Raw genomic sequence first — 27,567 nt, forward strand, 5'->3', positions numbered from 1 at the left:
CATGACTCTCTTGTCTGTAAGAAATGAGTAGCATAATTTAGATAATGGCCGAACCCTTGATGTGGGGCAGCAAGAAGGAGGGAGTAATAAAAAAGCTTCTCTTGAACCTATGTGGATAATATAATCCAGTGGATCCGGCCACCATGTGAAATCAGACTAACTGTGGGTCAGCTATGACTTAATGAATTATTGCTAATATGAGTCTCAATTTTTCTCAGCTATGGAGAGGAACAGTGACCAAGTTGGGGAATGCTTTTAATCAGACCAAAAGAAAATGGTTAAAATCTATAAGCACAATTACATTCAACAATTAGAATCTATATCGTCTGTTTACATGTTTTATATATATATGTATACATATATATGAGTATATATATATATACATATAAATATAAATATATATAATCTTATATATCTAATGTGTAAATATACATAATGTGTAAAAAACTTCATTACTTTGGCCACGTGATGCAAAGAGCCGACTCATTGGAAAATACCCTGATGCTGGGAAAGATGAAGGGTAGTAAGAGAATGGGTGACAGAGGATAAGATGGTTGGATGGCATCACTGACTCAATGGACCTGAGCTTGAGCAAACTCTGCGAGATAGTGAAGGACAGGGAAGCCTGGCATGCTGCAGTTCGAGTCTGACGTGACTGAGCAACTGAACAACAAAGTGTAAATATGCTCTTTTAAAATCTCAGACTTGCTACTGGATTTTTTTTGACTAATTAATAACTACTCAGTAATTAGATATCTCACAAATTAACAGGAGTGAGGATGGTACATTGGCTAATCATGTTTCTTAATACAAGAGTCTAGTCTTGCAAACTGAGAAAGTCAAGGACAGAAAAGGAAAAACTTACAAGTTACTCACCAAAATTTCCACTTAATGATAAAGTCCTTTTCTCTCTTTATCTCTCTGGTCATTTAAGTAAATTTAAAATTTTATCTTATCTCCCTAGTAAGGATGAAAATATTAGGTGATAAATAATTAGACTTGGTTCTAATTGGTTTAGGAATTCTAAATTCTAAACCAACGCTTCCTTGGTTTAGGAAGTAAAATGGATTAAGCTTCTACTGTGATTGAAAGTTACTTTAGTCTTACAAAAAGTGTTTGGCAAGAGGGTAAATCTTCCTGTTATTTCCACCCCTTTTGATATTTTTCATTATAGAAAAAAGAGGGAGCTGTGAATTATTCTTTTTAGCATACTGTTCACCACAGTTTAAGAGAAAGGGAGTCAGAGTGTGTGCTCCCTAGAAGGGAAGTCACTTTAAGACTTAATAGGCTTTCCTTATACGTCTGCTTTTTATTTTTAAACACCACTACCTCTTTGCTGACAAACATTTTCTTGCAAACTGTGGCAAGGGAGGAGGAGCATGCGCAAAGAAGCTGGGTGAAAGTTGGTGATACTCTCTGCCAGAATTCCAAGTTGAAACCAAATCCTTCACTAAAGTTTCCTAGGCATGGGGGGAAAAATGATTTACAACTTCAGCAGAACTGTAATTCTATGAAGAGAAAGTATCAGTCAATCTACTTTACTGTCACCAAAGGATCTAAAGCTGGCTGGCTTTGTCATACTTCTTTCTCCTTTATATATGGAGGTGGTGGGGGTGGGGTGGAAAGCAAGAGGAGTTAAAAAAAATTGATGAAGCCCTGACCCTTTTGATTCCATTTATAGTCTGAGCCGGAATGCCATCCCCCTGGACTAGGGAACTGTCCAATCCAGCCCCAAGTGTCAAGATTCTGTTAGGCACTAAGTGAAATATATATGCATGCCCTTATACTGTTTAACACTGTGGGTCCACCTTCAAGATACTGGGCTGTGGATCAACCGAACCACCACTCCTCTTCCAAGAATCACTTTGACAGGTTCTTTTGGAGGTGCTCCTTCTCTCTCTTTTTTTCGAACCCATCCTTTTAAACAAAATGGCACCAAAGAAGGATGTAAAGAAACCTGCTGCTGCTGCCCCCGCCCCGGCCCCGGCCCCTGCCCCAGCGCCTGCACCTGCTCCACCCAAAGAAGAGAAGATTGACCTCTCTGCCATCAAGGTAACAAAAAGGGTGGACTGTTCGGTCACTGAAACATCTCTTAAGAGGGGGAAACACTAGGGACTTGAAGAGGGGCATGTTTTTCATTGAGAGGAATGGAATTACTAAGCAAACTGATAGATCTGGGTAGAGGAGAATCCTGATTTTAAAAAATTCAGAACAAAACTGTAGCAGATAATTTCAGTAAAATTATCATGAGTATGGCATTATATTTGAAACCTGTATTTGCTGTACTCTTTGTTTTCTGTGTCTTTTTTCCCCTCAATTGTCAAAGTCTATGTTTTACAAACATTTAAACCAATGGTTTCTTTTTTTAAGTAAAATCTCTGGAAACTGGAACTCTTCCTTAAAGCTACATTAAAAAGAAAGTTTTAATCCCTACATGTTTCCAAAAGTTTAAAAACAGCTGATGACCCAGTTGTCCTAGCTGCTTGACAGCTGCTTTATTTCATCTGAAAAAGAGATTTTTGCAACTCGGGTTAATTCCCCCTTCAGCTTTGCTTAATAAAATTTGATACAACACTAAATGAGATCTCAGTGCAGACAACTATGCACTCAAGTGTTTCAGTGACTATAACTGTCATCTTGCTTATTTATATACAGCATTTAATGCAGAATGTGAGTTGTTTCTAAATGAAACTAACCCCCCTACCACCAATGTTGTAAAACTTGTTAGTTATATGGCTTTGAGCTCTTCCTTGCATACTGATCTTGAACTAAGGAGAATGTGATTGATTTTTGTGTCAACACTTTGCTGTGATCAAAGTTCTCAACTGATGAAAGATTATCTGCTTTTGGAAAAATGATGCTATGGATGTGCCTGCTACTTCTCAGTGATGTGACCTATCAAATGTGCACTGTCTCTTCATTCACTGGGCTCTGATTGGTCCAAATGACAGTTTGAAAATCTTCATCAAGGGAACCCTGCCTTATATGGAAAACTAGTGGCTGAAAGTGCCTAGGAGGTGATCATTTTACTGAAGCCAAAAGCTCTATGCTTAATAAATCTGAATTTTGCTAATTTAATCCTTGTTAGTATTTAATATGTTGCTTACCTGCAACAGTCAAGCTAACCTATAAATAAATAATTCATTGACTATTTTAGTAAAATTGTAGATATTTAAAATATTTTGACATAAATATTGAATTAGATTACCCTTAAATGTATGTGAAAATATTAAGTAAATATATTTAAAATTTTTACAGTAGTCCAGTTAAACATGAAATTTTATATTTCAAAGTAGAATTAGTTCATCATAGATATTTTATCTTGAGTTTGTAAGTCACTGAAGTCACATTTGGAAAAAGTTCATCTTAGAATCTAATATTGGTTAGGAACTATTCTTAATGAATATCCACTTAGGAGAAGAAATGAATGTTATGTCTTCCAATAAATGTTTTTCTATCTTGAGGACTGTATGCATACAGTTCATTAGGAGAAAATCAAATTTTTCCTCTCTAGCAATACTAGTTAATGTATCTTATACATTCACACTGACTGCATTAGACAATAAGCAAGATTACAGACACTACAAAAATTTCAACTGCCTCTATTCCTTGACTCTCCATTTTATTTTAACACTAAAGATATGAATCACTGTCAAAGCAATTCCTCTTTATATTTATTGTGATTTATAAGACAATATCACCCTTTTGTATCTGGGACTACAAGCATTTGGAAAGGAGAAAATGTGCCTTCTTAAAGAGAAAATGAAGCATCCCAGTAATGAAAACAGGCACTAATTTTCTTCCCCAAGGAACTGTGTAAGAATAAGTAAATAAATAAAATTTTAGTTTGTCAGGGAAAAGTCTCCAAGAAAAGACAAGTAAGGAATCACTTTTTAAATCCAAAAATTAAACTGATTGCTTCTTCATAGCCAAGAAGTGATGCTTTTCTGTATCTTGAAAACTGCTTTATCTTTTCATCTGTATCTTGAATTAATGCTACCGTGAGCTAGTACAAAGATAAAAAAGAAAAGAAATTCTCCTAGAGAGTCTCTGTAAGGATAGGATATAGGATATACTCCATCTTCACTATTTCATTGTAGAATGAGAGAGGTGATGGATTTTAATAAGGGACATAAACCAAAAAGGGACGTTAAATGAAAAAATGAAAAAAAATTATCTTTCATTCAGAGAGCTCATTCTTAATAGAAAGAGAAAAAAGAAAAAACAGAATTGAAACATATTTTTGTAAAAGAATTTAAATGGCTTTAATGATATGTATTCAACAATATGAAATCAGTGCATATTTATACATATGATAATATAGCCAAAGAATATGATGCAACTTGAAAAATTTACAAAATATAATTTCATCTCAATAAGTAAAAAGACTAATTAAGATGTGCACTAAAACATTTCATATTATGATGCTTTTAATCATTCAATGATATTTCTAGATATATAACCTCATATAAGTTATAAACTTTTTTCAAGCAGAAAAAATGAACTTTAAAAAATTAATAGAGCTATTATATGCATTCATTAACTTTCTGAAAACTTGATAAAGGAAAAAAACTTAATTGGATTTTACACTGTCTTTCATAAATCATATAAGATTAGAAATCTAGCTGTTCTTTATACTTTGAGTAGGGCTGAAGTTTAAGTGGAACTATCTTTGTGTAATATAACATAACAATCACACTATTTAATCCCTCAATACTATCCCGGTTATGTTACTAGCCATATATTTGACTCTCCATAAACTGTGAACAATATGAACTGGTTTTATCAATTTAAATGTATTTTCCAACCTGATTTCCCATTTTATTGGTTATTTGTTTAGGGCATTTCTTTGGTTGCTCTGACAGTAAACCTTTGATATTTTCTGAGGGATAGCTTACCTGATATGCCCTTGCCCCATGGATTTTCTATGAGTATCCTTTTCAAACACACAGCTATGCTGACAACTGAGCATTAAAGCTATTGTCCTGAGTGGTTCTAAGCATTCTTGTGCTTTCAGAGAGTGATACTTTAGAACATCACCTGACAGAATTGCAAGGGTAGGAAGTGAAACCCACCATGAGTTTAACTGCAAATATAAATAAGATTTAACACCTGTTGCCCAAAACTACAACCAAATGAAATAACAGAAGTAGATAAGCAATGCGATGATCATTTGCCTAGGTTTTAAAAAATCTTCGCTTTAAGCAAATTTTTTGCATGATGCATGCCTTAGCTGGTATGTCAGGATTGCTCTGAGGTGATGAGACTTTGAATATGTGTCATTGTGCTGCTTAAATTTTAATTCTTGTTGTTGTCTTCACTCAGTCAGGTCATCCCTGACAATATACTGCGGGCAACATTAAAAAAAAAAGTTGCAAAGGTACAGAATGCATTGACAGAAACTCATCAATAGCAAATCTCACAGCAACAATTGACCATGTGTTTGAGAAGACTTAAAACTTTTACTTTAACGGACAAGGTGGAAATATAGCATTCCCAATAAATGTATCTATTTACTGATGAGTATTCAGTGGAGGCAAATATTATGTATTCATTGCAACATCTGACTTATTCTGGTCCAGGTATAGGATTGTTGTTGTTAATCTATAAGTTATTTTTTCTCATCCCTAACAAAGCTAGGACTTCCCTTGTGGCTCAGCTGGTAAAGAATCCACCTGCAATGCGGGAGACCCAGGTTCAATCCCTGGGTTGGGAAGATCCCCTGGAGTAGGGAAAGGCTACCACTCCAGTATTCTGGCCTGGAGAATTCCATGGACTATAGTCCATGGGGTTGCAAAGAGTTGGACACGACTGAGCAACTTTCCCTAACAAAGCTAATACAAACCCAGTTCCACTTAGAATTGTTGGAAAAATAATGAGCTCATAGCTTGTGAAAAGGTTTGAATATTATAAAGCTCTTTTAATAATCAATATTTATTATGAATTTATTTTGTGCCTAATTATAATATTTAATAGTCAAAACATTACACTCAGGTTGTTTTTAGCTACATTTTGCAAGAAACGGAGCCTAAATGAGGTTCAGTGTCAAGCCCATGTTCAAATAACAAGTATGTGATAGATCTAGGATATAACCTACCAGGATAAATCCAGAATCAACTGTATTAACCATTTCCTAAACTACCTCCTGTTATAAAGGGTAAGTTGCTGTTTCCAAGAATGTGAAAAGGAGACTTTTTTGCTCTTAAGGATGAGGGTAAGAGTGATCAGTGTTAAGAGTGACTCATGTTACCCAGCACAGCCCTCCGCAGCCAGGGGAGGGGGTTAGGGTTAGGGTTAGGGTTAGGGTTAGGGTTAATTCATCGAGACCTTTCATCTTGGCAATTCATTACTGTTCTGTTTTCCTCAGCTTTCCCTTATCTTAGCACCTGTTGCTGACAGGTTGGGTGTTCTCATTTACAGATGGAAGGTGAGATATTAGGATCCGAGAAAGGCACCCTAGTCACTTTGGTCCAGCTTCCTGTAAATAGTTATAAATGGAACATGGGTACTAAAAATGCTGTTATGAGAGTAGACTGGTAATTGCCAGGGTGGGGTGGGGATGGGAGAAAAGAGTGAATATTATCAGAGGGTACAAACGTGCAGTTAAAAGATTACTGAGTTCTGAGGATCTAAAGTACAATATAATGACTATGGCTAACAGTGTCATATTGTATACTTGAAAATTGTTAAGAGAACAAAATTTGTGGCTTTCACCACAAAGATAACTATGTAATATGATGGCTATGTTAACCAACTAAACTTATGTGGTAATCATCAAAATCTTTACATGTTAAATCATCATGTTGTACACTTTAAACTTATGCAATATTATAAGTCAATCATATTTCAGTAAAGCTGGAAAAAATATACCAAAGTATATTTAAATGTTGTTAAAAGTAGGGAAACTTATTGAATTTTAAAATAATTTTGCTTTTGTTTAATTAAACATGCACTTATATCAAACCTGACATGCAAAGTTTGACATCAGACTAATATTCTAAGAACAGTATGGGTTTATATTTTGTTTACAAATAACTAGAAATCTCAGCCAAATATTCTTTGGGGTGATATAAAGAAACATAATGCCACATGTATAATGATTAAATAGTAACTAGTCTGAGGTAAAGAAAGAGGGAAAGAAGACATATAGTCAATTTCTAATTAGAAGGAATATGTGAAGATGTAAGTTATTTTTCTTCATATAATTTTAAGACTCTGTCTTATTTTACCCTGGCCTTTTAATGCAAACTTAATGCCAACCAGTTGCAATATTCATCTATTTGGGGCATGATTATAACTTCAGAAACAAATCAAAAATTATTTGAGACTATCACTAAGTATTGGTATCAAGTTTCCACTTTGAAATATCTACCCTGTAAAAAAAGAGAGCAGGTGGAGTGGAGTGAGAAAATATTAAACAGCATTCTGTAACTCTGTCTGAAATTATATTTTAAATAATATTTAACTGGATTATGTCTTTGCAAAGTAAAGGTAGTTTTGGAAAAGAATAGGAATGTTCACCAATTATTAGTGAATAGCACTTTTAATTTTAAAGATAATGAAATTTTTGCAAGAGAAGAAGGCCACAGAGTGACAGAGCCAAATTTAGCCTCTCGACATTTCAGTGCTGCGAATGAGCCCCCTGGCAGGTTGTCTTTAGAAGCCTTTCCATAATTACCCAGCATTAAGCACCATCTGACTCATGGAAATTGTGGCAAGGATTATATTTAGTCTGCTGATACTACACATTTTTTTCTTCTTCTCTTCATCCTAGAATACTTTTTGTATGAAAAGGAGATCTTCTATAATTTGTTCCTCCATCAAGCTCTACAGTTTGTTTCTCCTCCCAAATCAGAATCTGGAAGGCAAAAGTTGCAGTATATAAGTAGTAATGGCTTCCATGATACTGGTGAAAATGTGAATTATATAGATGATAAACTCTTGTCCTCTTGATCATAAATCAATAACAGTGAATTGAAGCCAGAGCAGAAAATTTTTTCCTTAAGATAAAACTACATCTTATTCAACTTGACCTTCTTCCTTTCACTGTGGCAAGTGAGGTTCTTTGTACCTAGTTAAGTACCCAACGATATACCATCTTCTGATATAAGTAAGATATAAAATACTCATTAGAACAGTGTTATGAAATTTTGTTTTGCTCAACTCCTCTTTATCTAAACTGGTTCAAAGTAATATATCAAATGTTTAGGCAACTTTTATCCATGTAGTTCTACAGCGACTTGCTGTAGATGCTACTGAGAAAAGGATGAAAAACTCAAAACATTATAGAACCACAAGCAATCCTAGAAACCATGCAGAATAAGATTTCTTATTTGAGGAAGCTATAACCCAGAAACATTACTTTACCAACAAAGGTCTGTCTAGTCAAAGCTACGGTTTTTCCACTAGTCATGTATGGATGTGAGAGTTGGACTATAAAGAAAGCTGAGCACCGAAGAATTGATGCTTTTGAACTGTGGTGTTGGAGAAGACTCTTGAGAGTCCCTTGGACTGCAAGAAGATCCAACCAGTCGATTCTAAAGGAAATCAGTCCTGAATATTCATTGGAAGGACTGATGTTGAAGCTGAAGCCCCAATACTGTGGCCACCTGATGCGAAGAATCGACTCATTGGAAAAGACCCTGATGCTGAAAAAGATTGAAGGCAGGAGGAGAAGGGGACGACAGAGGATGAGATGGTTAGATGGCATCACCAATGCGATGGACATGAGTTTGAGTAGGCTCCAGGAGTTGGCGATGGACAGGGAGGCCTGGCGTGCTGCAGTCCGTGGGGTACCAAAGAGTGGACACGACTGAGTGACTGAACTGAACTGAACTGATAACCCAGATAAGAGAAGATAATCAAAAGACATGATTCATTACAGAAGCACCGGCACAAAATTTTGAATACCTCAAGCCCCAGCTAGGTCTTTTTCCACCCTATTGAAAGACCTGAAATCTCCAAAATAATAATGTCAGTATTCATATATCCCTGTTGTCACTAAAAGAAGTTCTACTCCAGAAAAGCAGAAAAAAGAAGATACTTATAATTCCTTAAAATACAAGCACAAAGACTTTTATTCTAATGCTCTCATTTTAAAAATAAAAAGAGGAAGGATATAATTCCTTAAAATACAAGCACAAAGACTTTTATTCTAATGCTCTCATTTTAAAAATAAAAAAAGGAAGGAAAGAACATAAACACAACTTGGATTTTTAATTAAACTAAACACAGATGCACAAAGCAGAACAGGAGCAACTCATGAAATCTTAGATTTCTTTATCAAATGTTGACAATGAGAAAGCTGATGAGAAATCCAAAGTACAGGCTTAGGTCACATTTTAAAACTTTTATTAAAATTCACTTAAAATTCTGTTAATTCCTGTAGGCCTAAAATGTATCGTTTTAATAATCCAGACTTTGCTCTAATGTGAGTGAATTCAGGTGACTAGTCTAGGCACCCTAAGCATAGAATTACTCATTTCTTCTTCTGTTCAGATCAATTTATCCAATATAGCCATCTCTCCTCTCATATTAGACAACTCAGGGTGGTACTGTATTCTCATTGCTCTTAATTTCTCCTTTTTACACCATATTAGAGTCACCAGGCTAAATATATCCTTTGTTGAAATAAAAAGTGCAAAAAAATAAATTAAGTGAGCTGTTCTGAAGCACAAAACTCTGAAGAGTTCCAAAATGGTACTTCTGCCTGCCTTTTACAATAATTCCTCATAACTCTGAGGTTGGAGTAAAAATAATTAAGTTTTTGTTAGGTTTTGCTTACATCCAGGTCTTTGTTCTCCCTCCCAGGCATTAAATCAATGAACATGCAACGTTTTCTAGATTGAAAAGTGGTTAGAGTAAAGTCTTTGCTTAACCTCACCAGTCATTCTCCTTTGTATCTAGCAGTGATGATTACGCTCTTTAAAAACTGCAGTCTATGTTCCTTCTTAGGGTATTAGCCCTCAGCAACTCAACATCTCCCAGATCATCTTTAATTATAGCTCTTTGTATTAAACTAAAGATTAACATGCATCAGTCCGACAGCCTGTTTGAGTAAATGCATGTTAATATTTTTCCTATAAATCAACTCTTTCTATATACCAGCATCTTTGTCTTGTCTTTAATCAGTTAACCAAACCTCATGATCACTATTAGAAAAATATTTCTCAAAGTGAGAAACAATCTGAAAACATTGCAATAAAAATCTTTTTTAGTACTAGTATCTTGTCTACTACATATCTAAATCCAATACTGTTTACTACATGAATCATAAAAACGTAGAATGTAGTTATCTTACCAAGTCATTTTAGCATGTAGACTAAAATGAAAAAAAATAACCACTTTAAAAAAACAGGGAATGGTCAATTAGAAGTCCTGATCATAACATTTATATAAAATCTAAAGAAATGTTCCAGAAATATAAAGGCATATACATCAATAAGGGCTTCCCTTTGGCTCAGCAGGAAAGAATCTGCCTGCAGTGCAGGATACGCAGGAGATGCAGGTTCATTCCCTGGGTCAGGAAGATCCCCTGGAGAAGGGCATGGCAACCCACTCCAATATTCTTGCCTGGAGAATCTATGGACAGAGGAGCCTGGCCGGCTTACAGTCTGTAGAGTTGCAAAGAGTCAAAGATGCTTGGAGTGATTTAGCGTGCACACATGCACATGACATCAATAATTTTAAATAAGCATGCCTACTAACTATGTGCCTGGCAGTTCCAGGTGCTGGAGATGCAGTACCAAAGGAGAATGAGTCCATGAGTGTCCCCTCCTCTAGAATGTAAGCTCTTTAAAGGAACTGACAAGGTCTCTCCCCTCCAGGAAGATAATATTCTAGAGGAGGAAACAAGTTTGAAGGAGGAACTTACTGTACACCTGTTGTGTTATGTGTTATGTGCTAAGTCTCTTCAGTCGTGTCTGACTCTTCGCGACCCCATGGACTGCAGCCCGCCAGGCTCCTCCGCCCATGGGATTCTCCAGGCAAGAATGCTGGAGATGGTTGCTGTTTCCTTCTCCAGGGGATCTTCCTGACCCAGCGATCAAACCCAGGCCTCCTGCATTGGCAGGCAGATTCTTCACCACTAACCCCATCTGGAAAGTCCCTGTTCTAAAGATTTTAATTTAATGAAAATTCTGTTATGTATCTAATGTAGACAAGGTATTGTATAGGATTATGGGGGACACAATCTAAGAATAAAGCAGGGCCAGCACTCCAGGGGGGAGAGGTTGGCTCACAGGTTCACAACATGGACCAAAGGATCTGGTCTCCAGTAGCAGCCTGTGCTTCCCAGAAGTTTACAGTCAAGAAGGTCAAACATAGTGAAGTGGGAGAAAGGAGTTAGACAAATAGAAAAGGTTCTTTCAAGGGTTTTGAAGGATAATTAATTTCCAAGAATCAGAGATGACAGGAGAACATTCCAGATAGAAGAGACTTAAATCTAACTTTCATAATAAAATGATGCCATAGCAAATTGAGTCCAAAATCAGCTGACATATTGTATTCATATCATGCCTTTGTGCAAAGGATTGATTACTTCATCATTATAACACCTAGGAAGAGATATAAGTGAAAGTTTTAACCATTTATCAAAGTGTAAAATTGTACCAGAGAATAAATATCATCTTCCATTTATTGTACGAGGCAAGTGTCTAGATCTTTTGACTTTTAAACTACAGTTTATTCTCTAGACTAGACTAGACTAGACTGTAGCCTTCTCCACCATTGTCAATAGCTTTTTTAAATGTTTACCTTCCTCAATAAGCATTAAAAAAATCAAACTCTCATTCTCTATGTGATAAATATATGGGCTAAAAACTAGAGTGAAATAGTGTGATAACTGCCTCCATTGTATTTTAATAAATAATAAACCTTTACATAGTATACAAGTGGCTATGAATAACTTGTTTATAACATAAATACAGCTATTATACAGCAAAATGACTTTGCAGTTTACATGACAGATTTTACACACTTTGTATTTTATATGTATTCAAGGACTTATTTTTCTATCTGAAAAAAAGAAAATGAGCATTATGTAGGGTATATGATGGGCATTATATAGGGTACCTTTGATGATTTACTAAAGAATATGATAGTTTTCAATACTGATCATAGGGCAATTCAGATTTAATGACACAGTACCTAAATCTAAAGAAAAGAAAGATGGTCTGCTGCAATGGCTTTAATTTGTGCATCAAAAATCATGAGACTCCAAATTAGTTATCAAAGGGGACAAATTTCCACCTTGGTCCCTCTCTTTCTTTTTCCCTAATGATTCAAAGGATTTAAATGTTTCTATTAACTTCTATTTCCCAACAACCTTTCAAAATGTCAATCTATTCATGAAAATATGTTTATATGGCTTCTAATACTGTTTAAGTTATATTTTCAATCTCATTTTGGGACTCAGATTCTATGAGATTTTCTTCACTACTTGCAGACTTTGGACAAAAAAAAAGACATACACTTAAACGTTGATTTCTTTCCAAATGGCTTGGGGGAAAGTTGCAAAGTATATAGCTGTCTAGCAGAGGGAGACTATGCTTTTCGTGATCATTCTCTTAAAAATAGTTGCTAAAACAGTACTTAAATTGGAATTTATCTCTAACATTTGTTATGCCTTTGAGCTGTTTTAAGTATATAGAAAACTGACAAACATGTCTGAGCTTTAGTGGACATCTAGACTGATCTTTTTCCAATATCATTCTAGGAAGCATAGGAAATAGAAAATTACCCATTTTCTGGTAAGCTGCCATGAAAACTTAATACCAATCCTATGGACACCTTTAAAATTCTAAATTAAAACTTTGCATTTCATAGTCTTTACTTTGGCTTCTTTTGGTTCTCAGTCTGGTGACTGAGTCACAAAATGCTTGACATGACAGAAAGGAAAACAGCAAGTTCTAGTAAGAAAGTAAGCAACATTTATAAATTTTAAAAGAATATGTATAGAATGAGAGGGGAAAAGAACACAAAATGGCCCATCAGCTTTCCCTCCTAGAAGAATTTCATAAATTCAAGAAATATGACTAATCAGCCACCATAAAGAGAACAGTGAATGCTCAGTCACTCAGTTGTGTCCGACTCTTTGCGACCCCATGGACTGTGGTCTGCCAGGCTCCTCTGTCCATGGAATTTTCCAGGCAAGAATACTGGAGTGGGTTGCCATTTCCTTCTCCTAAAGAGAAACAAGGAAGGAATCTAATACCTACCCCTAAGATAAGAACACTAAGGAAGAATACTAAAAATGGAGATTAAAACCATCCCTGGCTTAAATGAATTCTATACTTCTGAGAGTACAGTGTGCAAAAGAATGGTCTTTAGTTGGAGATTTCACAAAAAAAAAACCTGACCAGATTTTCACTTGGTAGGACCTTAAGAAGCACATGGCATGTGTGTGTTCCTTTCAAGTCCTCTGAACTTTACCAAAGGGGAAAGAGCTCCAGAGGCTCTTCCTTCTATAGCAGTTGCCATTTGAAACTCCAAACCAGTCCCATCCAGTAAATTCCATTTATACCCAAACTGCTGACTTAAAGCTTGCAAAGTCCATAATTCACTAAGAGAAGGGGTCAGCCGGAGTCTTTCGAGAAATTCTGAGCCCCTCTGCCACTGAACAAATGAGAATCTTCTTCAAGGAAGACACTCCAAGAGACTATCTCAGGGTTAAAGACCATAAAAGTACTGATAGGCATTGGTCTATCATGGCCATCTACTCTTAGGTTCTGATTTCCTAAAAATAGACCTCAGGGTACAGATCTCTCCTTCCCTTTGCCCTAAGAAAGTTAAAAAACCCTCCAAGAGGAGTGGCTACTTCTCTTTGGAACCTGATGCTAGTTGTGAGGTCACGGCTTCTCCAGAAATAAAAGGCAGCCTCAGCAAGGCAGGACCCACTCAGGGACTGGAGCGGCCCTCAACTCACTCTTCAGCTTCGCCACTGTCTGCAGCCCAGCAGCTCCATCATGGTGGGTCCTACAAGAAAACTATTTGTAATTTATAGGCAGATATGATAGGAGATAGGAATGAAATTGAAGAGAGAACATACTCAGTGTGAGTCTGTAGAATCTACTTTTGGCTTTTATCCAGGTGTGTTGAGGCTGGATGAGATTAATTCAAGCTATTATGCCAACTAGAGAAATACATCTTACTTGCAAAAGAAGTACTTTATGCTTCACCAACTTTTTATATCTCCTAAGGTTTATTATATCTAAATTGGGGGCGGGGGGGGAACCTGCAATTATAGCAAAATATTGCACCTTAAAAAAACAGCCCAATGATGCTGATAACTAAAATTAAATAAACTACTTTTGATGCATTGGGTAAAACATACTGGTTAAATAGAAGAAAGACTTAAAGTGATCTTTTTAATGCAGTGTGTCTGTAGTTCTTAATACAGTGTATCTATACTAGACATATCTTAAATGCACCATAGATATGATACTGTTCCAGGAAGAATTTGATTTAACATTTGTTAAATTATTGACTCATGGGTTAAGATACAGAGAGATATTCCCTAACTATGTTTTGCAATAGCTTTTTATTTTTCCTAGATTCAAAAGTATCCTAAGGCAAACTTCTTATTCTCTGACACCTACATGGCTTCCTAAAAACCTCAGAGCAGAGAGCGCTCCCTTCTGTCAATGCATTTGAAAGAGTACTAGTTGTTTCTTTCTTTCTTCCTCTCTCTCGCCATTGCAGTCCTTCAGTGCTGAGCAGATTGCTGGTAAGTGAAATGAGCTTCTCTACTTCAGAGGCAGGCAGAGCACTGCTCAGTTTCTGAAATAATACTCACCTCCAAAGCATGTTACTGTGTGGCTCGAACTGTGAGTATCCAAGCTATGCCTGAACTCTGAAAAGTAGGCATACTTTTTGAGCTTACTTTGAAGATCACTCAGGGAATGAGCTTGGATACATTTTAAAAATCAGGACAATTTTGTTTGGTTAAAATATTCTTTATGGTTACTTTCTTTCTAACAGATCGAGTTCTCTAAGCAACAGCAGGATGGTAAGTTTAAACGATATAGTTGTTAATATGTGCACACTCATAAAGATGGCATGTGAGAAAACCAACTCCCTTGAGATGAGATTAGTTCTTTCTAATTATCCCCACTGGTGCTGTCACTCTAAATATAAATGCTCTCAATCCCTCTAAACATAAATTCTCTCAACATGAACCCTTCATCTATAATCAGTAATCAAAGGTTTAAGCAAACAAAAGCTAAACACCATGAAATAATTCCTTGTATTCACTGATTTCTAAATAGAACTAATTTGATACAGTAGGTAATATCATACACATACCCCCAAAAAGGATATGGATTTTGGATGGCTGATTTGTTAATCAAATGCCTACATAGAAATTTGGCAGGTCTAAATTGTTCACTTTAGAAAATAAAATTGATTATAAAACTGCCCAGTTACCAAATACACATGATTTCAATGGGCATCACAGTGAGCTGAGAGAAATAGAGGTGAAGTGGATTTAGGGGGAAACTACATTCAGAGATATAGAGGGAAATGATTTATTAAAAAAAAAAAAAAATGTGGAAGGAACCTTAGACATTTCCTAGTCCATCTTTAGAGATGCAGGACAGGCACCCAGAGAGATGTTGAGACTGACTCAAAGATCCAAAGAATTAGTGATAGCATCAAAATCACAGCTAGCTGAATTAATTAGGAATTTATTTCATAGAAACTGTTTCTAATTACAATACTTTGGCTCTGGAGATTCAAAAGAATCTGAATAGTTTCACTAACACTTTCATTGTTTCTTCTTCAGGTCTTTAGATCAAAGTGATCCCATGGCCTATGAATCTTGTTTTTTTACTGGAAAGTGTAGGACAGAATGTTTTATGGAAAAGAGTCACATACTTAAATAAATTGAGACAAAAATACATTTATAGAAAGAATGGAATAAAATGATAAAATTTTAGTTATGTAATATCATAGAAATATTGGCCATAAAAATAAGTATGTGTATATTATGTATTTTATAATGTATAATATAAAAAATTGTGAAAATACTCATAAGTATAAAATTATAATTATACTCCGTTCTATACCTAAAGGTGTCAACATTTTTCAGCTTCTTCTTGAGTGTCAAAAATATTTCACATTTGGACATCAGTTAAAATATTTCATAAAAGGAAAGAAAATCAAAGGATATTTGCTATAGTACAGACATAAATATATATATTTCATGGTCAATGCCTTCATGTAGACACATTAGATGATTTAATGACTCAGCTCAAGATCATTTGACATTGTACTAAAAGGACTAGTTTTTCTTTGAAAACAGTTGGCAATTCTGCTATGGTTTGCTTGATTTTTAATCTATTTTAACTAATGATGCTGCTACAATATCTGCTCCTATATCCCAGTCCTCTCAAATATCTAACTTACAGTGTCATTATGACTGTCAAACTATGGTAGAACCAAGCAATAGAAGACTTAAAAACCCTTTGAGAGACTTTTAAATTAAAAGGAAATCTTATGTTTTAAGAAGTAAATAAAAGCATACTTTGTTTGTTTCCTCCTCCAATGATTAGCTTTTCTCACAGCTGCTCTATTTGAATGTATCACAAGTTCAGAATAAAGACAAGAACACCAGAAAATTATAGCACTCTAAAGGTGTAAGTCCTGTGCCATCCAGAAAAGTTGCCGCTAGCCACATGTGGCTTTTTAAATTTAACCTGTAATTAAGTAAAAATAAATGCATTTAAAAATCTACTTTCTGCTTTGCACTAGTCATATTTTAATGCTCAAGAGCCATGCGCAGCTGGTAGCTACTACCCTTTTGGGAAGCCTGGATGCAGAACATTTTCAATCATCACAAAAAATCCTAGAACAGTGTTGTTCTAGACTAAGGGCTGGCAAATTTTTTCCTAGAGGGCAAAATAGTAAATATTTAAGCCTTTGTTGGCACTGCAGTCTCTGTGGAAACAACTCAATTCTGTCCCTGAGGTATGAAAACAGTCATGGCCAATACATAGATGAATGGGCATGGCTATATTCCAGTCAAACTTTATTTACAAAAAGAGGTGGCCAGCCTGTAGACAGTCATTGGCTAACCCATGTTTTAGACTCTTCAAGGGAATAACTAAGCTTTAAAAATCTGAGGTAAGAAGAGCAATATCTTTCTGTTCTTGGCCTTTAAATCAACAAAAGAGTTAATGTCAAAGAGATTCTATTACAGCCCATAAAACCCTATTTCTATATCAGCATCTGACCAGGATAATAGGGAGCCCTCTGAGCAATCTGCTTGAAAGGCTGGAACCAGTAATAAGAGCAGTTCAGTTTCACAATTCCCTTAGAAAGATGAAAAATTATATTTGACTGATGACCCCACAGGACCTACAGCATGTCTTTTAGGTAAAGGAAATGATCCGTGAGATCAATTTGCATAAAATTTGAGGGGGACATTTCAGCAAAGAGTGGTAACAAGATCTATAGTTGATTGTGAATTTAATGTCTAGTAGTCTTGGATTAGAGGATGAAGGGATAGTTAAGATATTTTTCTGAGTCATCTACCTAGATAGTATTTCTTGATCTGAGGCCACTAATGGCCGAAAAAGAATGCTTTCACCTCTACCAGCTCATTCACAAATGAGTTTTTGAGTGTTGGTATTAAACTCCAACAGATCACCATCAGTACTTTTAGGTTTGCCAGAAAAATTGATTTAATTTAGCTTTGTTGTTTCAATTAAAATGTCTGTATTTGCTCCTAAATCCATAGTAGCACCTCTTTCTGTCTTTTTGGTGTGCACTTCTTAATTTTGTGTTAATGTAATCATGAAAGGCAAAACCAATTATATGGAAGGAAAGTGACCAAATTTAGGGCAAGTAAGTCACAGAGTGGGGCTTCCCAGATGGGACTAGTGGTAAAAGGAAAAAAAAAAAAACTTGCCTGCTAGTGCAGGAGACATAAGGGATGTGGGTTCAATCCCTGTGTGGGGAAGATCCCCTGGAGGAGGGCAAGACAACCCACTCCTGTATTCTTGCTTAGAGAATCCCATGGACAGAGGAGCCTGACGGGTTACAGTCCATAGTGTCACAAAGAGTTGGCCAAGACTGAAGCGACTTAGCACACACGCACACAACCAACAGAGAGACTGTTACAAAAACAGACAACACTTTTAAAATGTGTACTTACATACACACATGAATACAAGTAAAACTAGGGAAATCTGAGTAAAATAAGTGGACTCTATCCATGTGAATATTCTGGTTATGTGAATATTCTGGTTATGATCATATACACACATATATATAGTGTATATATATCATATACTATAATTTTGAAAAATGCTACCATTGGGGAAATAGTATTTTCCCCCAGAGTATTTAAGAGATCTCCTTGTATTTCATAAAATGACACGTGAATCTACAATTATCTCCATAAAATTTTAAATTAAAATATGTATCTGCATGATAAAACTAACATAGCAACATGTTATCATATGTAGTACCTGAAAAAAATAAAGTTTAAAGCAATCACTATAGCAATAGATTCAAATAAATATGCTTCCTTCTGACTCTGTTACACTAGGAGCCTATTAAAGTCAAGCATCGGTGGTTAAAGGACACCAGAGGACTTAGAGATTTGTGTCATCTTTCTAAAATTTCCCTGAAAAATGAAGTTACTCCTGAAGACAATTAGTTAAGAAGAGAGTCTAGGGAGTTTATACCTCAAGAGAAGTTTTTCTATATAACTTGAGAAATTTAGGTTAACCTCACATGACACAACCCCAGTTAAATGTCTGTTTTATTGAAATTTTATTAACTTTGTTAATTATATGAGGGATTTTATGAGGAATTCTTAAGATTTCGCCAGGCATCAGAATTTCTTAACCCAGTCCTGTTTCCAAGGCAGATGAAGGAGATATGAACAAATATGATGAGGATTCTCAATTTGCATATCTAATAAATAATAACATATGACTTAAAATTTGAAATGCTGCTTTAAAACAGTCCCAAAAAGAACTGTCAAAAGAGGGTTGACATTGAGCTCAGAAAAGGGAAATTCCAAAGATAGCAACCGAAGAGACTGGCAAAAGTTATAAAATAGAGGAGAGTTTGAACTGGATCCTTGACGAAGTTTGGGTTCCTTTATAAGTTAGAGGCAGAAAAAAACCAACCAAATGTTTCTTGCTTCTTGCAGAATTCAAGGAGGCATTTCTCCTGTTTGACAGAACAGGTGAATGCAAGATCACCTTAAGCCAGGTTGGTGATGTCCTTCGGGCTCTGGGCACAAATCCCACCAATGCAGAGGTCAAGAAGGTGCTGGGAAACCCCAGCAATGAAGGTAATCACATGTTTTTCCAAGAAACTGGGAGTGTGTGTGCATGTGTGGGAGTGTGTGTGTGTATAATAGAGAGAGTTATTGAGAAGCAAGTTCCATAGAATAGGATTTAATTTATTTCTGACAGTAACTGTGTTTCTTGGCTATTTAGTATCAGTTTTTTCCTCCATAAGATAAATTAACCTTCCTTTGAGAATTCGTAAGCATAACTTCATATTAATGAAAGGAAATAATACCTAATGCTAATATCATCATCATCATGCTATCTAAATATAACCATGCTTCTGTGACCATCTTAAAGGAAACTTGGCTATCTTAATTTAGAATAGATAAATGATACCTTAATAAAAAATTCTAAAAAGAATTAAAAATCTTAAGCCAAAGCCTGCATTCAGTTGCCCAAGGAAAATCCTAAGGCAAAAGCTAGTGAAATATATAAGTTGCAAAACTGCAGAGGTCATTTCTGGGTAGAGTAATCTAGTCCTTAGTCAAGAACAAGGAAATTTTTTCTAATCCCATGGTTCATGGCAAAGTATAGTAGTCTGTTGGAAAATACCACTCTGAAGAAAACAGAAGATACAAAACTGAAGTTTTTTTTCAAGTCAATATCTCAGTTTATCTTTACCATATGGAAAATAAGGCTGGAAAGGCAATTTCTTTTTTTCTAGAAAAGACTATGTTCCTTTGTTACAAAAGAAAAAATATTTGATTAAGAAAAAAAAAAACTACCTCTAAATCAGCCTGCAGGAATTTTCCTCAAATTATTATTTCCTTTGGACAAAAATGTCCACATAATACATTCAAAAAGTACCTGAGAGCATCAGGTAAAGTAAGAGCTCAGTTAGCCAAATTCATTCTTAAATGTCATTTTCTAACTTATCAAACTTCTGTATTTAATAGACTTATTAGATAAATGTTCATTTAGTCAGCATTCAAATTTAATTTTCTCTATATTACTCAATGTACTAGATTTCTACACTATGAGGAAAGACTGGTAAATGGAGTTTTGCTTTATGGGTACGTAACTTTATCCATTTGTGTACATCTGATTAGTCTGTTTTATACTTTTGCTATAAATACCATTTACCTTGTCAGAAGGTTACTAAAGAAATTCTTATCATCTCCAGACTTCTAAAACCACAAAGTCAGGAGATCACAAAGTATTTAACACACACACATTCTTCTCATAGGCTTCTTATTTTTAAATTAAAATGTAAAGAAATTGAAAGCTCTGCAAAAACTCAAACAATGGTGGAATACATATTAAAGTTCAGCTAGTTTTTGCTATATTTATATGCCAATAGGTTTGTTATCAGTATATTTCTATATTGCTTCCCTAGTATTCATCAGTATTTATTAATTAACAATACTAATAAAATAGTAGCTAACACTGGTCAAGCACTCAGTTTGTAATAGACTGTGCATTATTACCTCATTTAATGTTCACAAAGCACTACAAAGTATCTCTTTTGAAGATTAAAAAGTTGAGGCACAAAGAGTTTAAGAAACTTGCCCATGATCACATATTTGTAAATGGTGAATTAAGGATAAAAGTTCAAGCACCAGGACTCCAGAGGTCATGCTATTCTTTATTACAAACTTTCTGTCAGCAGCCATTTACCAACTGAAATTTAAGCTCTATGAAGATCTTTCTGATGATCCAGAGTGAACGTTCAAGCTTAATTTGTAACTCAGTGGTGGCACTTTATGACAGCTGATAACTCTCCAAATTGCAATTTCTTTCAGAGATGAATGCCAAGAAAATTGAGTTTGAACAATTCCTGCCCATGTTGCAAGCTATTTCCAACAACAAGGACCAGGGCACTTATGAAGACTTTGTTGAGGGTCTGCGTGTCTTCGACAAGGAAGGCAATGGCACTGTCATGGGTGCTGAACTTCGTCATGTTCTAGCCACACTAGGTAAGAAAAATTCATTTCAGGGGACTTAGTAGGACAGAGTATGTAGGAAGGAGCATGACTTAGGGGAATCATGTTATAACCAAAATAAGTAGGGGGAAAGACTACAAAGGGAAGATGAAAAGGAATAGTCAAAAGTTAATGACCATTTCAATTAGCCTCAATGTCAGTGAGTTTGGGGGAAATGGTCTTAATAATTTGAATTATTGGTTATGAATAAGTAACATATGGCATTGTAGTTCTTACAGGATAGAGTGTGGATGATCAGGTATATTGTGAATTTAATTCATTTATTCAAAAACAGTTTATAGGCAAACTTCCTGCAAAGGAACAGGAAAGTCTTGGTGTCTTCCTACAAGAGGTCGCCAGGAGTCCAAATCTTATCACTTAGGGTGGAATTTTGAGAATATTCTCTGGCTTTCTTCTTGAACAAAGAGTTTTGTTTCATCAGGTGAAAAGATGAAGGAAGAAGAAGTGGAAGCCCTGATGGCAGGTCAAGAAGACTCCAATGGCTGCATCAACTACGAAGGTATCATTTCACGTGATCTGGTGGTTACAGCAACTCTGAACTGATTGGGTTGATGGCGGATGCCTTTTGAGTTTAAAACAACTTATTTTTCTCTACTTTCTTATTGAATATACACACATTATTTATTATCAACCAATTACACAATAACCCTAAAAAGATATCTTGTAAGAATCTGACTTTATACATTGATTTCAGTGGGTTTTAACATTTTCGTGCATTGTTACACAGATTAAAATGTGTTTTTACTTTTTTATTAGATCCTTTAAAAAATTTTAATTGGAGGAAAATTGCTTTACAAGATTGTATTCGTTTCTGCCATATATCAACACAAATCAGCCATCTTATTAGAGCTTCACAGCACCTCTGTAAGGCAGCGTTTGTGTCAGAATAAATTTTAATATTAAATTTAATATTAATTATTGAATATTAAAGTTGGAGATATCACAAAATCCTTTACAGCAAGCAGTGATAAAAATGAGGAATCTGAGTGCCGAAGATGTTTAATTACTTAGTGAAGGTCACATCATTATTAGCAAAGCTGGTGCTAAAATTTAGTTCTCCTTATCTAGAGTTCTTGCTTAAATGAAATTGATCTCATAGTATCCAATTATCTATTTCCTGCCACCAGTTTAAGGCAACTTCACCCAGAGGGTTTGAAAAGCAATGCAACACCCAAAATAAAGATACAAGATAAAACTGCATGATATAACTTGTAAATTTGAAATGTTGCAATATAACTGAGAAACTTATCCACCCTCCCAAAAAGACTAATCTCACCACATCTCAATAAACTATGCTGATAGCTTTGATGGCAATATGGACTTACAAAGTCTGATAACTTGGATAAAGTAAGAAAAGAAACACAGAGGGGAGAAAAAGGGAGAGAAAAGAAATGGAAAGGAGAGAAGAGGACAGGAAAGGATAGGAGAAAAAGAAAATACTCAGCCAAGCATATCTGCACTGACAAGCTTGGCTAAACTTTACTTTTTCCTATAAACAACATTTTACATTCAGTTACTGCCATAAGTGGGAAGGTCACCTGGAGAAGGAATAGCAACCCACTCCAGTTTTCTTGCCTGGAGCATTCCATGAACAGAGGAGCCTGGCAGGCAACTGTCCATAGGGTCACAAAGAATCAGACACAATTAGCAATTAAACAATGACAACAAAGAACAATGTCCAACAATATAGAATGCATCAGATAGATTTTGGTACATCTACACAATGAAATTCCCCACAGCTCTAAAAAGAACAAGGACACCCTTACTTATGGTTATGGTAGTATTTCTAAGACAGTATGTTATGCAGTGAGAGAAATAAGAGCAAAAGGGTTTGTAGAACTGCCACCATTTGTGTAAAAAAGGTTATATAACGTATATTTTTGTTGGGGAGGGATTCCCTTGTGGTTTAGATGGTAAAGAATCTGCCTGCAATGTGGGAGACCCGGGTTCGATCCCTGGGTTGTGAAGACCCCCTGAAGAGAGGAAAGGCAACCCACCCCTGTATGCTTGCTAAGCAAGCATAATAACTCCACCCACTTAGCTATAAAGAGGAACTAGGAGACAGTGGTGAGGAACATTTTTTGTTATAAACTCTTTCATACTTTCAAGAAAAACATTTAACCATGTGAATGTAACACTTAAAAAGCTAAACTTACAAAATCAGGGGGAAAGCCATAAATCTAGTATTAAGAATAGTGGGATATACAGAGTTTAAATAAATAAACTCTAGAGTTACAGCTTAGAATAATTAGAATTAACTTACCATACTGCTCTTTTATTAAATTTGACTCTTTTCTAACTCTAAACTGTATTATCCCTACAGCTTTTGTCAAGCACATCATGTCTAACTAAATGGAGCTCTCAAGGTATCTATCTGTTCCCTGTTTAAAATATAAGGCTTTCTCAATATTATATTTAATGTAAAGAGTTGTTCATATTAGTTATTAATAGATAGAATAAAGGATCATTCATATTAACCAGAACACTTTAATATAATTGATATTATATTAATATTAATGCATTATATTATGATAACTCTCTTTGAGATGGGTTATTTAGAAATAGATTATTTTTGTATAAGTGTACAAGCAAAAACTTTTGAGGTTTTTGCTTCCATTTGTAGACCATATCAAGGCTTCCCTGGTGGCTCAGTGGTAAATACCCCATCTGCCAATGCAGGAGATGTGGGTTCAATCCCTGAGTCAGGAAGATCCTGTAGAAAATGAAATGGTACCATACTCCATAATTCTTACCTGGAAAATCCCATGGACACAGGAGCCAGGCAGGTTATCATCCATGGAGTCACGAAGGAGTCAGAAACGACCTAGAAACTAACAACAACAAATAGACCATATCTTCATCTGCACTATAATAATGCAGTGGAGAGTCAAGAAACCAGAGAGTAGTTAATTAATTTAATTCGAACATAAGAATAATAAAAGCATTATCCTAGGTTCTTTGAATAACTCTAAACTGTATTAAAGTCACCTTTAATAATTACTGCTCTAGAAAAGCATATCATAGTCCAAAGTGCAGCACTTGAAACCAGGTTTGTGCAGCAAGGAAATGCCATCCCTTGGAATTGATGTTCATTTTGTGCTTTTTTCTTCTTTTTCACTTTACATTATTTCCTTCCCATTATTTCCCATTTTCTCTCTGAAAAGATGCAATCAACATCTAACTCTTTTTCCCTTTTCCTTTCTAGATCAAGCATTGTTTATGAAGACTGGCTGAACCTTATTTTAAGAACACCCATGACTAACTGTCCAAATCTGTTTGCCATCATTTAGAAAAACAAAACCATTTGTACTATTCTGAACTGAAGGACTCCATGAATTTTTATACATTTTATGTTTCTCTCTGAATTATATTCATACCACACAAACCAAGTGTCTGCTGATCTAGACAATAATGGTGAGATATTGACAATCTCAGATCCAAGCCCTACTCTTTATTTTCTACCATGGGTCAAAGAGCATCCTTAAAATAATAAATCAATAAATAATTTTCGTCAGTCTGGAATGTTCAAGTTGCATTGCATTTTTATCTTCCTGCTTAGAGAAATTAATTTTTCAAAGTCCCAGTTCTTTTCTTAATGTTGATGAATTATAAAATTTTAAGAGAACAATCACAGTCTATAGAGTAATGACAAACTAAATAATAATGAAAATCATATATTATTGAAAAAGCAAAATAGAAAACTGAGGAAATTCAGATAAAGATCGTTTAATATAAATTACACAGGCAATTTGGCCTTCCCAGGCGGCTCAGTGTTAAAGAATCCATATGGCAAGCAGTAGATGTGGATTCAATCCCTAGGTTGGGAAGGTACCCTGGAGAAGGAAGTGGCAACTTACCCCAGTATTCTTGCCTAGCAAATCCCACGGACAGAGGAGCCTGGCGGGCTACAGTCTATGGGGTCTCAAAAGAGTCAGACACGACTCGGCAACTAAACAATAACGTCCAGTCAATTTAAGTGAAAGCACGTTTCTTCAGCTTTGTGTAAATCATTGTATACATAGCTTGAACTATTTCACTTCTAGTGACAATCTGGCCTATTGGAAAATTCTAATAAGCTCTTGATCTATCTCACTGAATGTCTTCAAGGATAAATTTTAAAGTGACCTTTCAGCTGTTACTTATAAAAACCTCTCTGGGAACAACACTCTTACTCAAGAGCTCTATCTATTAATATCCTATCTCCTACTTTGTATGTCCGTGTCCCAAAATCTTGGTTCCATCTTTTAACACATGCTTTGAATAGTAAGATCAATTGATAGATAAGTTCACAGTGTAAACTTATTCATCCTATTACATCCTATCACTTTATTTATTTTAAGAACAGAAGCAGAATTTGCAAGTTAGTAGTTGGATATTTAGAAAAGATGAAATGATAAATATTTTTCCCACTCTTTAAAGAAATCTCTCTAAGATATATGGGATTTTAAAATCTCTGAAAAGTACCTGCCTGCCTATACATTTTTGGAAGCTGGAACAGCTTTGTCCTGACATCGGGCACTTCAGGTCATCATGCTCCTTTATTTAGCAAATGTCACTCAGATTTCAGTAGCCCTCAGCTTTAAACTTGACCTACGTTTCTGTAGCCAAGATAAGGCTGGGACATTGCAATCATTTTTCTAAGGAGAATTTACTATGGCCTCAAGATCTCTAAGGTCAAGTTAGCCTCAGACCAGGAATTGGAAATTTAACACAGCACTACCCCACAGAAACGTCAGTAAAAATGGAAATCTGTATCTATATTGTCTTGTATGGTAACTGCTAGCCGCATCTGGTGACTGAGACCTTGAAATGTGGCAAGTGTGACTGCAGAACTGAATTTTTAATTGTATCTCATTTTAATTAATTAAAATAGCCCTATGTGACTCATGAATACATACTGAACGGAAAGCTCTCAGTACACACTCATATTTGGTTGTTACATCAGGAAATAAAATGTGTTTTTAAAAATTACAAAAGTCAGCATGTAAAGAAGTCAATTGGTACAAATAATTCAATCCTAAAAGGCTCATTTTTGTTTTGGAACATGTGGCTAAATTTCTCAACTTGGACACTCCTTTAACATTTTTCAATTAGAAAAATGTGATGTCTACAAGGCACTGAATGTTTAGTTCTCAAGCTTGATATTTAATATTTTTCCCTCAAGACCTTATAAAACTGCTTTAACTCCCCATGGGATAATATCAAATATACTGTCATGGGACCTAGCCTTATTAAATTACCATGTGTGAGATGCCCATGACTCAAGTTGTAGCAGGTGCAAAATAGAGTAGCGGGCAAGAGAGTGAGAGTAATTCTTAACATCCACACCAGCTGGCAAAAGTGACAGGTGCTTAATTCCTCAGTCTTTAAAAATAACTGTTGAAAAGCCTGCACAGCAAAGCAAATATTTTCAAGTTTGTTTTTTAACTATGTTCAAGTTACCTTCCTGACATATATTAATGTAATATAACATTATGTGTTAATTTTTCCCCTTAAAGTATATTTAAAACAGCACACAAGAACTTAATTTTTCTCCTTTATGAATGAAATAAACAATTATTGTCAAATTAGGGAAATAAAATTTTATTTTTCTCAAGCAACATTATATCCAAAATAACTCTTGTCATCTTTTTCTCTGACTGGATTTACATGTTGTTGTTGTTTTTTTCCCACAGTGGCAAATATACCTTGAAACTTAAAAGAGTAAAGGAAAAATATCTTCCTTTAAATTCTAATTGAGAGAAAAATTATGAATCCAAAGATTTAGTTAACAAACCAAGTCAAAAAAACAAAGAAATTAAACAGCAAGGATCTGGAATCCAAACTAAAGAGTTATACTCTCTTGAAACCAAGGAAGAGCAAAACAATGGAATAATTCAAGCAATGATCTCAATTTTACAGTTTGACGAGGGAGCCCCAGGCTAAGAAGAGGCAGTGCAAAAGGAAGGGGGATGGGTTTAAAGCACCTGCTGAGAATTTTTCCAGAAACTTCATATCAAGATACATTTTTTTCAGCTATTCATTAATTTATGGTAGGAAAAAGTACTAGCTCTACCCTACTTTGTTCTTCACTTGCCAGCTCCTACACTGTGACTGGCCAGGGTCTGCTTTTACCACGACACTGAGAGGCGCAACCACTCTTTGGTTAGGGCCACTGTTGCCCATGTCCTATACCTCACACTGTAGACCTCACAGTCTGGTTCTCCTCCAGAGTCAAGGAATCTACACAAAAATGGAGCATGCCACTTCTGGAAACAATGCCCCCACTCCTACACACTCTGCATACCCATGACCCCAGACTTTCTAACCCAAATGGC

General features: G+C 35.4%; 1 protein-coding gene across 2 annotated transcripts; it reads left to right on the forward strand.

The window, feature by feature from the left end:
- Positions 1 to 1,781: 1,781 nt before the first annotated feature.
- On the forward strand, positions 1,782 to 24,772 carry MYL1 (myosin light chain 1). Of its 2 annotated transcripts, none has more exons than XM_065930650.1 (7): positions 1,782 to 2,052; positions 14,980 to 15,007; positions 19,163 to 19,306; positions 21,050 to 21,223; positions 21,672 to 21,749; positions 23,574 to 23,616; positions 24,456 to 24,772. In XM_065930650.1, exons 1-6 carry the CDS (start codon positions 1,930 to 1,932, stop codon positions 23,600 to 23,602), a joined length of 576 nt encoding a protein of 191 aa, XP_065786722.1. In that variant the 5' UTR covers positions 1,782 to 1,929; the 3' UTR covers positions 23,603 to 23,616; positions 24,456 to 24,772. The 2 variants fall into 2 exon arrangements, with proteins under 2 accessions (XP_065786722.1, XP_065786723.1); XM_065930651.1 differs by lacking the exons at positions 1,782 to 2,052; positions 14,980 to 15,007 and adding exons at positions 13,855 to 13,967; positions 14,701 to 14,725.
- Positions 24,773 to 27,567: the final 2,795 nt, after the last annotated feature.

This window comes from Muntiacus reevesi, chromosome 3 (genome assembly GCF_963930625.1).
Source record: "Muntiacus reevesi chromosome 3, mMunRee1.1, whole genome shotgun sequence".
NCBI classification, from domain to species: Eukaryota; Metazoa; Chordata; class Mammalia; order Artiodactyla; family Cervidae; genus Muntiacus; species Muntiacus reevesi.